This window comes from Habropoda laboriosa, unplaced genomic scaffold (assembly GCF_001263275.1).
Source record: "Habropoda laboriosa isolate 0110345459 unplaced genomic scaffold, ASM126327v1 scaffold5, whole genome shotgun sequence".
NCBI lineage: Eukaryota > Metazoa > Arthropoda > Insecta > Hymenoptera > Apidae > Habropoda > Habropoda laboriosa.
In genome coordinates this window covers 5,036,935-5,049,829 of record NW_017100161.1, presented here as the reverse complement: position 1 = coordinate 5,049,829, position 12,895 = coordinate 5,036,935, and the positions used below count along the sequence as shown (strand labels likewise).

General features: G+C 34.7%; 3 protein-coding genes across 4 annotated transcripts in view; 2 read left to right on the top strand and 1 right to left on the bottom strand.

The window, feature by feature from the left end:
* The first annotated feature begins 479 nt into the window (after window positions 1–479).
* On the top strand, window positions 480–4,446 carry LOC108578270 (vacuolar protein sorting-associated protein 35). Of its 2 annotated transcripts, none has more exons than XM_017941567.1 (12): window positions 480–550; window positions 1,150–1,348; window positions 1,435–1,558; window positions 1,633–1,828; window positions 1,891–2,085; window positions 2,154–2,237; window positions 2,310–2,546; window positions 2,767–2,915; window positions 2,984–3,470; window positions 3,536–3,955; window positions 4,042–4,185; window positions 4,248–4,446. In XM_017941567.1, the coding sequence occupies exons 1-12, from the start codon at window positions 548–550 to the stop codon at window positions 4,425–4,427; spliced, it is 2,418 nt and encodes an 805-aa protein (XP_017797056.1). In that variant the 5' UTR covers window positions 480–547; the 3' UTR covers window positions 4,428–4,446. The 2 variants fall into 2 exon arrangements, with proteins under 2 accessions (XP_017797056.1, XP_017797052.1); XM_017941563.1 differs by having other exon boundaries at window positions 516–550; window positions 1,129–1,348.
* A 275-nt stretch (window positions 4,447–4,721) lies between these two features.
* On the top strand, window positions 4,722–7,923 carry LOC108578364 (tRNA (cytosine(34)-C(5))-methyltransferase). Its single transcript, XM_017941685.1, has 11 exons — window positions 4,722–4,856; window positions 5,014–5,493; window positions 5,563–5,647; window positions 5,719–5,881; window positions 5,950–6,057; window positions 6,127–6,314; window positions 6,385–6,529; window positions 6,612–6,911; window positions 7,003–7,373; window positions 7,445–7,612; window positions 7,677–7,923. The coding sequence occupies exons 1-11, from the start codon at window positions 4,791–4,793 to the stop codon at window positions 7,814–7,816; spliced, it is 2,214 nt and encodes a 737-aa protein (XP_017797174.1). The 5' UTR covers window positions 4,722–4,790; the 3' UTR covers window positions 7,817–7,923.
* A 757-nt stretch (window positions 7,924–8,680) lies between these two features.
* LOC108578355 (centrosomal protein of 104 kDa) overlaps window positions 8,681–12,895 on the bottom strand; it is a 7,631-nt gene continuing 3,416 nt past the window's right edge. Inside the window, exons 8-16 of the mRNA XM_017941675.1 lie at window positions 10,772–10,898; window positions 10,469–10,695; window positions 10,122–10,391; window positions 9,697–9,910; window positions 9,444–9,622; window positions 9,203–9,348; window positions 9,031–9,132; window positions 8,820–8,945; window positions 8,681–8,758 (exon numbers count right to left, since the gene is read on the bottom strand). Of these exons, the coding sequence (XP_017797164.1) occupies window positions 8,688–8,758; window positions 8,820–8,945; window positions 9,031–9,132; window positions 9,203–9,348; window positions 9,444–9,622; window positions 9,697–9,910; window positions 10,122–10,391; window positions 10,469–10,695; window positions 10,772–10,898 (1,462 nt within the window). The 3' untranslated portion in view covers window positions 8,681–8,687. The remainder of the gene's footprint in view (window positions 8,759–8,819; window positions 8,946–9,030; window positions 9,133–9,202; window positions 9,349–9,443; window positions 9,623–9,696; window positions 9,911–10,121; window positions 10,392–10,468; window positions 10,696–10,771; window positions 10,899–12,895) is intronic.

Here is a 12,895-nt window from a genome sequence, read left to right as displayed (position 1 = left end):
TGATGTTTCAGTAATTTAGAATCACAGACAAGGTATATACTTAATATCTAATGTATTTTTTGTCCACGTCAAGAGGGCTGAAAGTGTCCTTATCATTTTCGTATCATTTCCAACGTTAGTTGACTAAATGAAAACACTGTAAATTGCTGTAAAATAATACTTGTATATTGTAGCCCTTTGTAAAATACATTTTGTACAGTTATCTTATAATAAATAATTGATTTTTTAATAAATAATTGCATTTCTTCATTTTTCCTGATGTTCAAGTCCTTCCCTTGATTTCTGTGCTGCCCTGGAAGGTCTATCTGTAATTCATACGAAAAGAACATTAATTTTTCTAATTTTTAATAAAAGTTATTAACAATTCCTGACTAATCTAATAATTTACACTTTAATATAGATACAAATAATTTGATCTGGTTTGACAGTAAGATTATTCTCCTTGTGTATACATAATATATCTACAGTTGCGCCGAACGTGTCACTTTCATCAGTAAGGCCTTTTGAGTGTGGAAAACAAGTGTTTAGTTTTCCAAAAGAAAAGAAAATGGTAAGCGTGGATTTGTTTTAAAAAAGCATGTAAAATCTTTGCTTGTGGAAGCAGTTGATTATATGCCAATCGAATTTGAACAAAAATATAAGTATCTGTTTTCGACAAGGTTATCTTATGTCGTAAGGTTAACTGTTGTAAAAATTTTGAGATTTATGTTTAACAATATAGCAAATGTATAAAGTCCGAATGCCGTTATTTTTATTGTTTATCCAATACAATAAGAAAGATGTTTTAATAATGCGTTTCTTTTGTTCAGTGACTTTTTTTTTAAATTATAACCTCTAACTTTGATAGAAGATTCTGTCAGAAGTAACAGAAATTTCATACCATAATACTAAGCGTATTTTCTTTTCAGCATGCATTTATTATAAATGCAGTGTAACAATAGTTGATTATTTGCTTTTTGCATAGTTTATGGAGTTCCTTTTTTCTTAATAATCATTAATGGTATAGATTTATAGTTAGACTATAATACAATTATTTCCCCTTGCTTTTTTTTTATCATAGAAGTGTAAATAGTGCATGCTTGCATTGAATGGCTTACCTAGCATGGTACTACCTGGTGCTCCTGGTAGGTATCTTTATTTTTCTCACAGCCAATGACACCTGTTATAACCGGAGTAGAAGAGCAAGAGAAACTACTTGAAGATGCAATTGGTGTGGTTAAAGTCCAGGCTTTTCAAATGAAACACTGTTTAGATAAATCTAAATTAATGGATGCATTAAAACATGCTTCTACAATGTTGGGAGAACTTAGGACTTCTCTTTTAAGTCCGAAAAGTTATTATGAATTATGTATCCTTCTTAATTTTAAGGAGCTGATATGTTTCCACGGTAAAATATTTCAAATAATTTGTATTTTTCCTTACATTTAATCTTAGACATGGCTATTACTGATGAACTGAGACATTTAGAGCTTTATTTATTAGATGAATTTCGAAAGGAAAGAAAAGTGGCAGACTTATATGAATTAGTACAATATGTTGGTAATATTGTGCCTAGACTGTAAGTTTGAAGCATGATTATGATAACAATATCCATGTTATATGATAATTCTGATAATATATATAATTTTGTAGGTATCTGCTGATCACAGTTGGATTAGTATATATTAAAACAACTGGTGGCTTGAAAAAGGATCTATTGAGAGATTTAGTAGAAATGTGTAGAGGTGTTCAACATCCTTTAAGAGGCCTTTTCTTAAGGAACTACTTGTTACAATGTACCCGTAATATTTTACCAGATGTTGCTGAAGAAGTTGATAAAGATGGAAGTGTATGTATAGAAGAGAGAAGAAATATTAGGCAGACAAGTTTATATTTTATATTCTTCCTTAGGTCCGCGACAGTATAGACTTTGTCTTGATGAATTTCGCAGAAATGAATAAGTTATGGGTACGCATGCAACATCAAGGTCATACTAGAGACAGGGAAAGGAGAGAAAGAGAAAGAGAAGAACTTAGAATTTTAGTGGGAACTAATCTTGTACGACTTAGCCAGTTGGAATCAGTTACTTTAGAGAAATATAAAAAGGTGGAGCATAAATATATTGCCTTTTAAGATTTTGTAAAATTACTGGCTAATAACACAATGGTTTTTAGCTTGTCTTACCTGGAATTTTAGAACAAGTAGTCAGTTGCAGAGATGCAATTGCTCAGGAGTATCTCATGGAGTGTATAATTCAAGTAAATACAATAATTCAGCAGAGTTTACATATAGTAATTTACTATCAATGAGTTACTCATATTTCTATTTAGGTTTTTCCTGATGAGTTTCATCTACAAACATTAAATGCTTTTTTAAAGTCTTGTGCTGAGCTGCAAAATGGTGTGAATGTAAAAAACATAATTATTTCATTAATAGACCGTCTTGCAGCATTTAGTCAAAGATCAGATGGTGTTGGAGGACCAGGAAGCCCTAATGAAGTACCAGGAATTCCACAGGATGTAAAACTTTTTGATGTTTTTAGTGACCAAATAGCTATTATTATACAGGTTGGTACATTATAAAAATAAAGATTTACATTATTAATTCAATTTAATTTACAATTTCTATGATGATCAGGTACTACACCAACATGATTATACTTGTGATTACTGTTTATCAGAATACAAATTATCCTTACTTGTCTAGTTTAAGTCTGAGTATATTCTGTATAATTGTTACTAATCTCTTAAATATTTTCCAAGTATTGAAATTGATGTTTATTTTCAGACTAGACAAGATATGCCTCCAGAAGATATTGTTTCCCTTCAAGTAGCTCTGATTAACTTGGCACATAAATGTTATCCTGATAGAGTGAACTATGTGGACAAAGTTTTATTAACAACTGTTCAAATATTCCAAAAACAGAGTGTGGAAAAGTATGTATAATGTAATATAATTAAATTTGTACTTAAATAAGTATATGATAAATTTGATAAATTTTCAGGCTTGAGTATAATAGTGCTGTATCGAGAGAATTAGTACGGCTGATGAAAATTCCAATAGATAACTACAAAAATATATTAACCGTTTTGAAGCTTGAGAATTTTGCACCATTATTAGATTATTTTGATTATGAAGGCAGGAAATTGTTGGCTATTTATATAATAACAAACGTTTTAGAAAATGAAACTCTGATACCAACTCAAGAACAAGTAGATTCAGTTCTTTCTATGGTGTCTCCTTTGGTGCAAGATCAGCTAGATCAACCCAATATAGAAGAAGATCCTGAAGATTTTGCAGAAGAACAAGGTCTTCTTGGTAGACTGATACATCATTTTAAATCTGAGACAGCTGATCAACAATACATGATATTGAGTGCTGCTAGAAAACATTTTAGTGCTGGTGGGAATAAGAGAATAAAATATACTTTACCACCAATTGTCTTTCAGACTTATCAGCTAGCTTTTACATATAAGGAATTAAAAGATCAAGTTAGTACATTATTAACTGATCATTATATTTCTTAAAAGTTGACCTAATTATTCTTTTTGTATAGGATGAAATGTGGCAGAAAAAATGTCAGAAAATCTTTCAATTTTGTCATGCAACTATTACAGCTTTAATGAAAGCTGAATTGGCTGAATTGCCATTAAGGCTATTTCTTCAGGGTGCTATAGCGATAGGAGAAATTCGTTTCGATAATTTTGAAGTGGTTGCTTATGAATTTATGAGTCAAGCATTTTCAATATATGAAGATGAAATAAGTGATTCTAAGGCTCAACTAGCAGCTATTACATTAATTATTGCTACATTCGAACAAATGAGTTGCTTTAGTGAAGAAAATGCGGAACCAGTTCGCAACCAGTGTGCTTTATATGCTAGTAAGTTATTAAGAAAACCAGATCAATGTAGAGGTGTTGCTACCTGTTCCCATATATTCTGGTCTGGAAAATCTTTAGCGACCGGAGGAAAAGAGGTAATTATTCATTTTTATTATATAATATGTAAATACTATTATACAATAATGAATACAAATATAATTAAATTATGCAATTACTTCAGATGCAAGATGGGAATAAAGTATTAGACTGTTTGAAAAAAGGTATTAGAATAGCAAGCCAATGCATGGATACTTCTGTTCAAGTGCAACTTTATGTTGAACTGTTAAATCATTATATTTATTTTTACGAGAAAGGCAATACAGCGGTAAGAATTACTTATATTTTTATAAGGTTCTGTTAATGTATATTAATAATAATTGTTTTTAGGTCACTGTTGTCATTTTAAATCAAGTAATTGCAAAAATTAAGGAAGAACTTCCTAATTTAGAAGTTAGCGAAGAAACGGAGCAAATTCAAAAACATTTAGGTAACACACTAGAACATTTGAGAAACAGAATGGAATCTCCAGAAGCTGACGGTCTTTCGTATAAAGGACTTGTTCTTTAATGTAATCGTCATAAGCGGTAATTTTGTATATAAGTAAATTCGCCTATTACTTTACGAAATGATTGGAAGTTTTGAGTCAAAAGTGTTATTGTTAATAACGCATCAAGCAACATTTGTTAATTCATAAAATATAATCTGTATAATTGTTTTAATAAACATTTATTACATAAATGTGCATTACTTGACTTATTCGAAATCTGTTTGTGAAACACGGAGTGCGCCATCTGGAGTTTGTCAAGGTAAAACCGTTTTGTATAGGTTTGTCTATACTTTCACAAAAAGTCGTCTTGCCGTCATTTGTTGCTGTTTAGTGAGCACGTGTTTATTGATTGTTAGTATTACACTTATCTTTTGCACATAATAATGGGAAAGGGGCGAAAAAATAAGCCAAAAAAGAATTTTGCAGAAAAGCGTCGTGAAAAGCAGAAGGTACGATTTTAATCATTGACAGAAAATGGTGCCGGTTGCGGTTTGCGGTTATGTTTATTACTTTATATTATACACAAATTTTTATGAATCATGTATACCTTGAGAATGATCAGTGTTTAAATATAAACAGTATACAAAATTTTTATAAATTACACAGAAAAAAGATGAATGGGATAACACACCACATCATAACTATGCAGACATTATCAGAGAAAATAAGGAGTTTGAAGATTATTACAAAACTCAGAAAATTGTTCCCGAAGAGCAATGGGATTCTTTTATGAATACTATGAAGAAGAATCTTCCTGTAGCCTTTAGGCTTACAGGGTCAAAAGTAGAAGCTAAAAAATTACTTGAAACAATTAAAGGAGATTTCTTCAAAGAGATTTTAAATGCACATATGGAAGATAATTCTGAAACTAGCGAAGAAGGAAAGGATATATTACACTGTCTGCCTTTTTACCCAGATGGATTAGCTTGGCAGTTGCAATTAACTAGGAAAGATATTAGAAGATCTGAAGCATATTTTAGATTACACAATTTTTTAATTGTTGAAACTGGTAGTGGAAACATTAGTAGGCAAGAGGTGGTTAGCATGGTACCACCCTTAGTGTTAGATGTAAAACCTTCTCACAAGGTATATTGATCTCATTAAGTGCACTACTGTGAATTAAACTTTGAACATGAATAAAATTATTTTATATAGGTTTTAGACATGTGTGCAGCACCGGGCTCAAAGACAGTTCAACTCATAGAAATGTTACATGCTGAAGAAGGAAGTACACTTCCTGGTACTAATAAAACATTGAGTACTTACAAACAAGTTATGTAAATTTTATTGGTATTTATTAATTTTTTACAGAAGGTTTTGTAATAGCCAATGATCTGGACAATAATCGGTGTTACATGCTTGTGCATCAAGCAAAAAGATTAAATAGTCCAATTATATTAATTACAAATCATGATGCCTCAGTATTGCCTAATTTCACTGTTACCAAGCCAGATGGTACAAAAGATGAATTGAAGTTAGTAAAACATACTATAAACAAAATATTTCTATATTCTTTTATAACTTCTACATATCTGTTTATAGATTTGACAGAGTACTTGCTGATGTACCATGTAGTGGTGATGGTACAATGAGAAAAAATCCTGACATTTGGTGTAAGTGGAGTCCAGCAAATGGTAACAATCTCCATGGGTAAATATTACTTTACATCAATTTGCATAATTTGGTTAATAAAAATAACTTATATCTATGGATTTGAAGAATTCAGTATAGGATAGCAAGAAGGGGGTTGGAGTTATTAGCAGTTGGAGGAAGAATGGTATATTCTACTTGTTCATTAAATCCAATAGAAAATGAAGCTGTACTTCATAGGCTTCTTCTTGAAACCCAAGATTCTGTGCAGTTAGTTGATTGCAAGGATTTAGTACCTGGATTGGTGTGTGATCCAGGTGTGGCATATTGTATATTATATTGTACAACTTCACTTTTACATCAGACATTTAACGAGATATTTTGTAGGTGTGTCACATTGGTTACCAGCATCGAAAAATTTACAATATTACGAATCATGGGAAGATGTGCCCGAACAATGGCAAACACAAGTTCGTCCAAAAATGTTCCCGCCAAAACCAGAAGATGCTGCGAAGTTTCATTTTGAACGATGGTAAATAAAGAGTAATTTTTTAATTAAAATTATTATTGCCTTGACTTAATGACTACATAATAGCGATTTTCCAACAACACAGTATGAGAATATTGCCACATCATCAGGATACAGGAGGTTTCTTTGTGGCTGTTTTGGAGAAGGTTAAACCTTTGCCATGGGAACGTGAATCAGGTAAAAACAACGAGACTACACAAAGTTCTAACAGTGGAGAAGGCAATAATGAAGTAAGCTTGGAGGAAGAAGCGGCAAAAGACACAGAAGGAAAAGATCGCAACAAAGTACGAGAATTTAGAAGAAAACGCAGAAGAATAATAGGATATAGGGAAGATCCGTTCGTTTTCTTTAAAGATGATAAGGAAGATGTGTGGTTATTTATTAAGTAAGTGGAAAGTTTCTTTTTTGTTCGTTTAATTGATCTTTAAACTTTCTGTTCATTTAATGGATCTTTAATTTGATTTAAACATTTTTAGAAAATTTTATGACATATCAGATGGTTTAGATCCTCGGTGTTTGTTGGTGCGATGCTTCAACAGGAATAAGAAAAACATTTATTATACGTCACCTGAGATACGTAACATTGTGTTATCTAACGAAGATAAAATAAAATTGATAAATACTGGAGTAAAAACATTTGTACGCTCTGTCAACAAAAAATATCCGGAAGGTCCATATAGATTAGCATGGGAGGGGCTGCAAAGTATCATTCGGTATATTGGCGATGGTAGGAAAGTTAGAATATCTAAAGACGACCTGATAATGGTGTTACAAAATAACGATCCACAAGCATCGCCAGAGATAGTGAAGCTTAAATCAGAAACCCAAGAACGTTTAAAAAATTTTGGTAAAATATTTTGTCGCTGAAACGAACAGGTGCAAAATTTGACAAATAAGGTGACGCATGTGTTATTCCAGCAATTGGAAGTTGTATACTTGTATACGAAGAAGAAGAAGGGGAGAGTGAAAATCGATTAAAGTTGCAATTGGTAGGATGGCGAGGTACAATGTCCCTGAGAGCATATGTTCCCGTACATGATGCAGTTCACTATCTACGACTATTAGGAGCTGACTGTTCGAAATTTGGTATGTGCTTATGAAACGTATATTGCTACGTTCCAGATGTTAATATATAAAATTATTCTTTCAGAAACAAATAAATTCCAAAAAAATCGTAAGGGTGCTACCGTTAAAGAGTTGGATAATGATGAAGTTGCCAATGATAATGAAACAGGCGGTAACTCGAAAGAAGACGACAAGACACAAATTTCGAACGAATCAAAAGAATGACACACAATTTTGTAATACAAATTGATGTTCCTTTAATTCCCTTTGAGATATCATTTTTAATATGTTGTAAGAACAAGTAAAAAATTTGTATTCCATTTAAAGCTTAATAACGGTGCCCCACTTGTCGTGGATTCCAAGGAAGCGACTAGACGGGTATTACTCAATGGACCGTGGTAAAATGTATCATGTAGAAACGAAATAAAACGTTTTTATAGGACAAGAAAGTGATCATCATGATTTAATAGGAAATGCCTTTTTCTTGCTATTCATTTTCTATGAAATAATTTATGAAATTACATATAATTCTTATGCAATTTGAGCGACGAATATCCTTTCCATTTTTTTTGTCTTTTTTCTTTTTTATTATTTTCGGCCACTAAATTCAAGATATTCTGCTGATTATAATACAAATATTATTATAAATATGGCCGGATGCAGAGGAATCATTAATTCTGAAATGGCCACTTGCCATAACGTTCAATACTATGTCGATTAAATCGTATTCAACTTTTTGCTTCTCTACTGAACGTTAATGTTGAAAAAGGTGAATATCTACTGTACATCTCGTTGACATTCGCCTTAAATTACAATTGCGCGGTAAATTCTCATCCATTCTTCCGAATTTAATTGATAACAAGATTCCTAGATCCTAGAGATTAGAGGATTTTAACTTACGATTAAAAATTTGTTTAACATAGAGATCTCTACTAATAAAGGACGGGTTCTCCTATAAAAAACATTTAAATACAAGTATAAATATGGAAAATGCTGGATAGCTCATAACGTATAGATAAACTATAAAAGAAAACAAAAGAAAAAAATCTTTCTAAAATTTTTTACACTCCGAAAAGCTCGAAGTAGATGGTTGGTGCTAATAATCTCTACTGGTCGGTGTTGTTGTTTTTCCGACGAAATTCTGAGAATTGGATGGAGATTTTGAACCTACAAACGAAACGTATTTCGCATATAGCGATACATTATACTTAAATAACGTCAAACTTACAACTTTTCCCTGGTTTATTTCGAGGGTTGTTCGCACAGGGATGTTCACCCATCAGATGCTCCCTCCATTTATTTTGATTTACAAGAGTGGAACAGAGTGGACAACGATCGTAGCCCTCGATGGGTTCTGTAACATAAACGATAATTAATCATATTATTTTTATTTCACGTTCATTCATTTTATTATCCTTGTAAAATCAAGTTTTACATACTTGTACACTTGTTATCTTTTCTGTGTTCTTCGAAGGAATTTTCATGAATTGCTTGCTTGCACGTCTCGCATTTTACGTAATTGCTTCTCATATCACATTCATCTAAGATACAGAATAAATATTACCAGCAAATAATACATATTAAATATTATTCCAAAGATCGATTACTTACTTAACAAATGTAAGTTCAAGTACGAAATTTCTACCACTTGTTTGCACGCTTCGCACTTTGTTAGCATAGGGCAACTTCTCCAATAATGAATGTTCAGTCCCTCTTCAGAATACCCTTGTCCCTTGGAAAGGCAAAATATGCACATCCTACAAAGAGGATACATTGAAAAAAAAGAAAAAATACATTAAAAAAAAAATACACCAAACGATAAATATCCACAGAATAATTACACTTCGCTTACTTGTCACCCTTATGCTCTGTACTATTCTCGGACGGAGATGTTATACTTGTTGAGCTTCCAGTGCTAACAACAGGACTCGTTCTCGAAGGAGATTTCGTTAAGTTCGCCACGTTATTCTCCGTCGATTTCGTTCGCGTGGGTGTCGTTGTCTTATGACTAGCTTCCGCTTCCTTTTTCCTCTGTAATCGATACGATAAAAGTAACAAAATAAAAAGAACAAACAAATACTCTAACTCGTATGAAAATCCTCTACCTGAAGATCGATGAGATCGAATTCGTGAAAGAGTTGACGATACAACAAATTCCTCCTGGTAATATCATCGTCAGGTGGCAATTGTTTGCGGACCAATCTAGGATTCACTTTGTACACCAACACCAAGATCCTTTCTGAAACTTTCCTCACCGCTTCAGCCGGATGGTGCAACCCCGAGGAACCCAATTCTGACAACGTCCGACAAGTCAGTCCACTACAACAGTTACAATGCCTTATCAGAGTAATTGCGTTTTAACTGGTCAGTCTTAATACAGAAGGTGGACCTCTGCCAGTGACATCAGCACATCAGATCGTGTATCGACTGTCACGAACAGAGGCCTGATGCTATTTGGTAATTGATGAAACTCGACAAAAAAAAAAAAAAAGAAAAAGCACACGATCAAGATTACTTTGTTTTGAGTCACCTTTGTTTATCGGTGGATATTCCGTGATTCAGGATCAATTGCTCCACCATTTCTAGTCTACTGAGTGCCAACCTTTGATGAGTGCTAGTGCTAACAGGTCTAGTTAAGTGCACCGGTATAATATGCAATTCTCTGACGCATTTGCAGTCCGCCATACTCAATATTGTATGCACTGCCATGTTATGAATCCTCGGAGTTGTGTCTCCTGATTTAGTTAGTAACTCTGGAAGAAGCCTTTCCACGCTTCTTGCAATCTCCGTAGAAGATACTCTGAGAGGAAAATAATCGTTTGTCAGTTACAACAAATTTCGAGTAACGGTAAACGATAGCAGGATGTGTAAAGTTACCTATCTGTAGCAAATTCAGAGAAGAAAATTCTAATCAGTTGCGCTGCCAGACTGTACACACTGAAAACTTTGTCTCTCAGAGCTCTGTGCAGTAACAGAATCGCAGCTCTTGCTGTCTTATTCGCAGAATGCTTTGACACTTCAGGATCGAAGGTTTTCAGTTCCTCTTTCAGTTGCATCAAACCCTCCTCTTTATCCGTGAATTGTTTCGAGTAGAATTTCTCTACCTGAATAGGCAAATTGTCTCGGTTATTATTATTATTCTACGAATGGATAAAGATCATTTTGCGAAACTTGCACCACCATTTCCATTCCGAAGACAGCGATCGGTAAGGCAGCTTGTTTCTTCTCTCTGTCGTTCAATTTCGATATAACCTTCGTCTCTGTGTTATCTATGTGGCACTCTCTCGTGAATTCGTTCGTGTGCGAGCTAAAATACAAATTCGATTCAATTTTGACAACCTTCGATTTCATATCCCTATCGTCTCTTACTGTCTCAAAGCAGGAATCGTTCTCTCCTCGTAAGCTTCGTAGCTTGAACGAAGCGCGGGTCCTGCAGATTTGGTTTTTCTCCTGAGAGATCCTTTGTTGCAGTTGTTCTGTCTCTCCACGACCCCGTTCGTAGGACTATCGGTAACTTCTGTTAAATTAAAAGACAGTTACACGCGAGTTTACTGTGAAAGTTTGCCTATCTCTATGGAAATTATGATACCAGGGCTGTTTGGTTTCTGATGAAGCGGCGAAACAGGTGGTTGATGCGCGGGACCAGTCGGTGATATAGCTCCATCACGATTCGGCGGAATTACTAATCTCGGAGGAGACGTGATGTCCTCGGGAACTGCAGCCGCAGTCGAGCTACAGGTATCTATCGATATGGGTTCCTTGCCCTCCGTTGACGACACGTTATTCTTCTCCAACGGCTGTTCGCAGGAATACACGACGATTAAACAGGCGAATTTTCAATTTGTAATCGTTCCTAGAAAAGTATATTCACCCCGTGAAGTTCTAGTAGATCTTGCACCTCTAAACTCTGATAAACCTGCTGTCTATATTGTTGCGCTTGAGCTTTTTTCGCTTTCGCCTTATCGTAGTCCTCTAACGCTATAGCGTACTTCTTCTCCAATTCGTATTTTCCAAGACGTTCTCCAGCTTTCCTCAAGTTCTCCATTGCTACCTTTAGCTTCGAAGCGTACTCGAATCTTTCCTCTGAAAATTGAATTCCATTGGAAATTTTGCACAGGATTTTTATTTCTATACGAATAATCACCTTCGACTGCCTGCAATTTTTTCGCCTCCATCTGCCTTATGATCTTAGCCACCTCTCGATCCACGTACATTTCGAAGGCTAAATCATCGTACGGGGAAGTGTAATGGGGATTGTACGGTGCATCCCCTTGGCCAGTGAGCGACTGACCGTAAGGTTCACCGAGGATATTAATAGCGATAAGGCCGACCTAAAATTCCAGAAACAATTGCAATCGATGATTACCCGATCTAGGAGCATTGTTGATTGTACCTGTTGATAAACATTGTGCGCGTTACTGTGCGGTTTGTGAAGTCTGAGCTTGAGCGAGACCGCCTCTGTTTCCGGAAGGGCGACACTTTTCAACTCTCTGCTTTTGTACATGGTCGAGGCATTGTCGGACAACGTGATGTAACCCAAATAGCTGAATTCAGTCGTCACAGAGGCATTCTCTTCCCTCGACGTCCAGATCTCCAGTTTTTCCGCTGTAAGGACGTTTTTTTTTCTCTCATAGAGATTATTAACGTGACAGACTCGTTAACGTGCTGGCCCTCCCCCGGGGAGAAGAAAAGAACGAATCCATAAACAATGAAAAGTAAAGTGTTTCACGGCATTCAGCCGTGGAGTAGAATAAGAAACGAGGGTTGAAACGAGGAGAGCAAAACGACCGTAGCCTCGGGAAATCGGGGTTGCTGCGCTAATTTCATTTTCATTGTAACCGAATTGCTTTTCAGGGAAACTTCGCAGTTTCCCATAACGTCGTGACATTGAATTTTCAAGATTCAAAAAAAAAAAAAAACAGAAGAAAAATGGACAAAAGAACGTAACAAAGATTGTTTCTAACGACGATAACTCACGAATTAGATACTGATGAGCTAACACTTGTATTCTCGTAAGCTTCGTCGGACCATGGAGCCGCAGAATTAGTTCTTGGGGATATATACATCTTCTCGAACTTTGCCAACCCCTTACCGTCGGTCCATGCACGTTCAACTCCAACGAGGAGTGTCTGTCTTCCTCACCTGTGATTTATTTCAAATATTACAAATTTTAAACGTAGCAAACCACGTTCTAGGATACGCGACAGCGAATATTATCTCGTATACGAATGGACAATATCTTTCATACGTTAATATTCGAAGAACGTTCTTTCATTTTGTCTAATCATTCCTCCTCAACCCTCT

Coding starts and splice junctions, on each gene's coding strand:
- LOC108578364 (XM_017941685.1), top strand. CDS start 4,791: ATGGGAAAGGGGCGAAAAAATAAGCCAAAAAAGAATTTTGCAGAAAAG. Junction 5,494..5,562: donor ATGTAAAACCTTCTCACAAG/GTATATTGATCT, acceptor TATTTTATATAG/GTTTTAGACATGTGTGCAGC. Junction 6,315..6,384: donor TGGATTGGTGTGTGATCCAG/GTGTGGCATATT, acceptor GATATTTTGTAG/GTGTGTCACATTGGTTACCA.
- LOC108578270 (XM_017941563.1), top strand. Junction 2,916..2,983: donor CAAAAACAGAGTGTGGAAAA/GTATGTATAATG, acceptor ATAAATTTTCAG/GCTTGAGTATAATAGTGCTG. Junction 3,471..3,535: donor ATAAGGAATTAAAAGATCAA/GTTAGTACATTA, acceptor CTTTTTGTATAG/GATGAAATGTGGCAGAAAAA.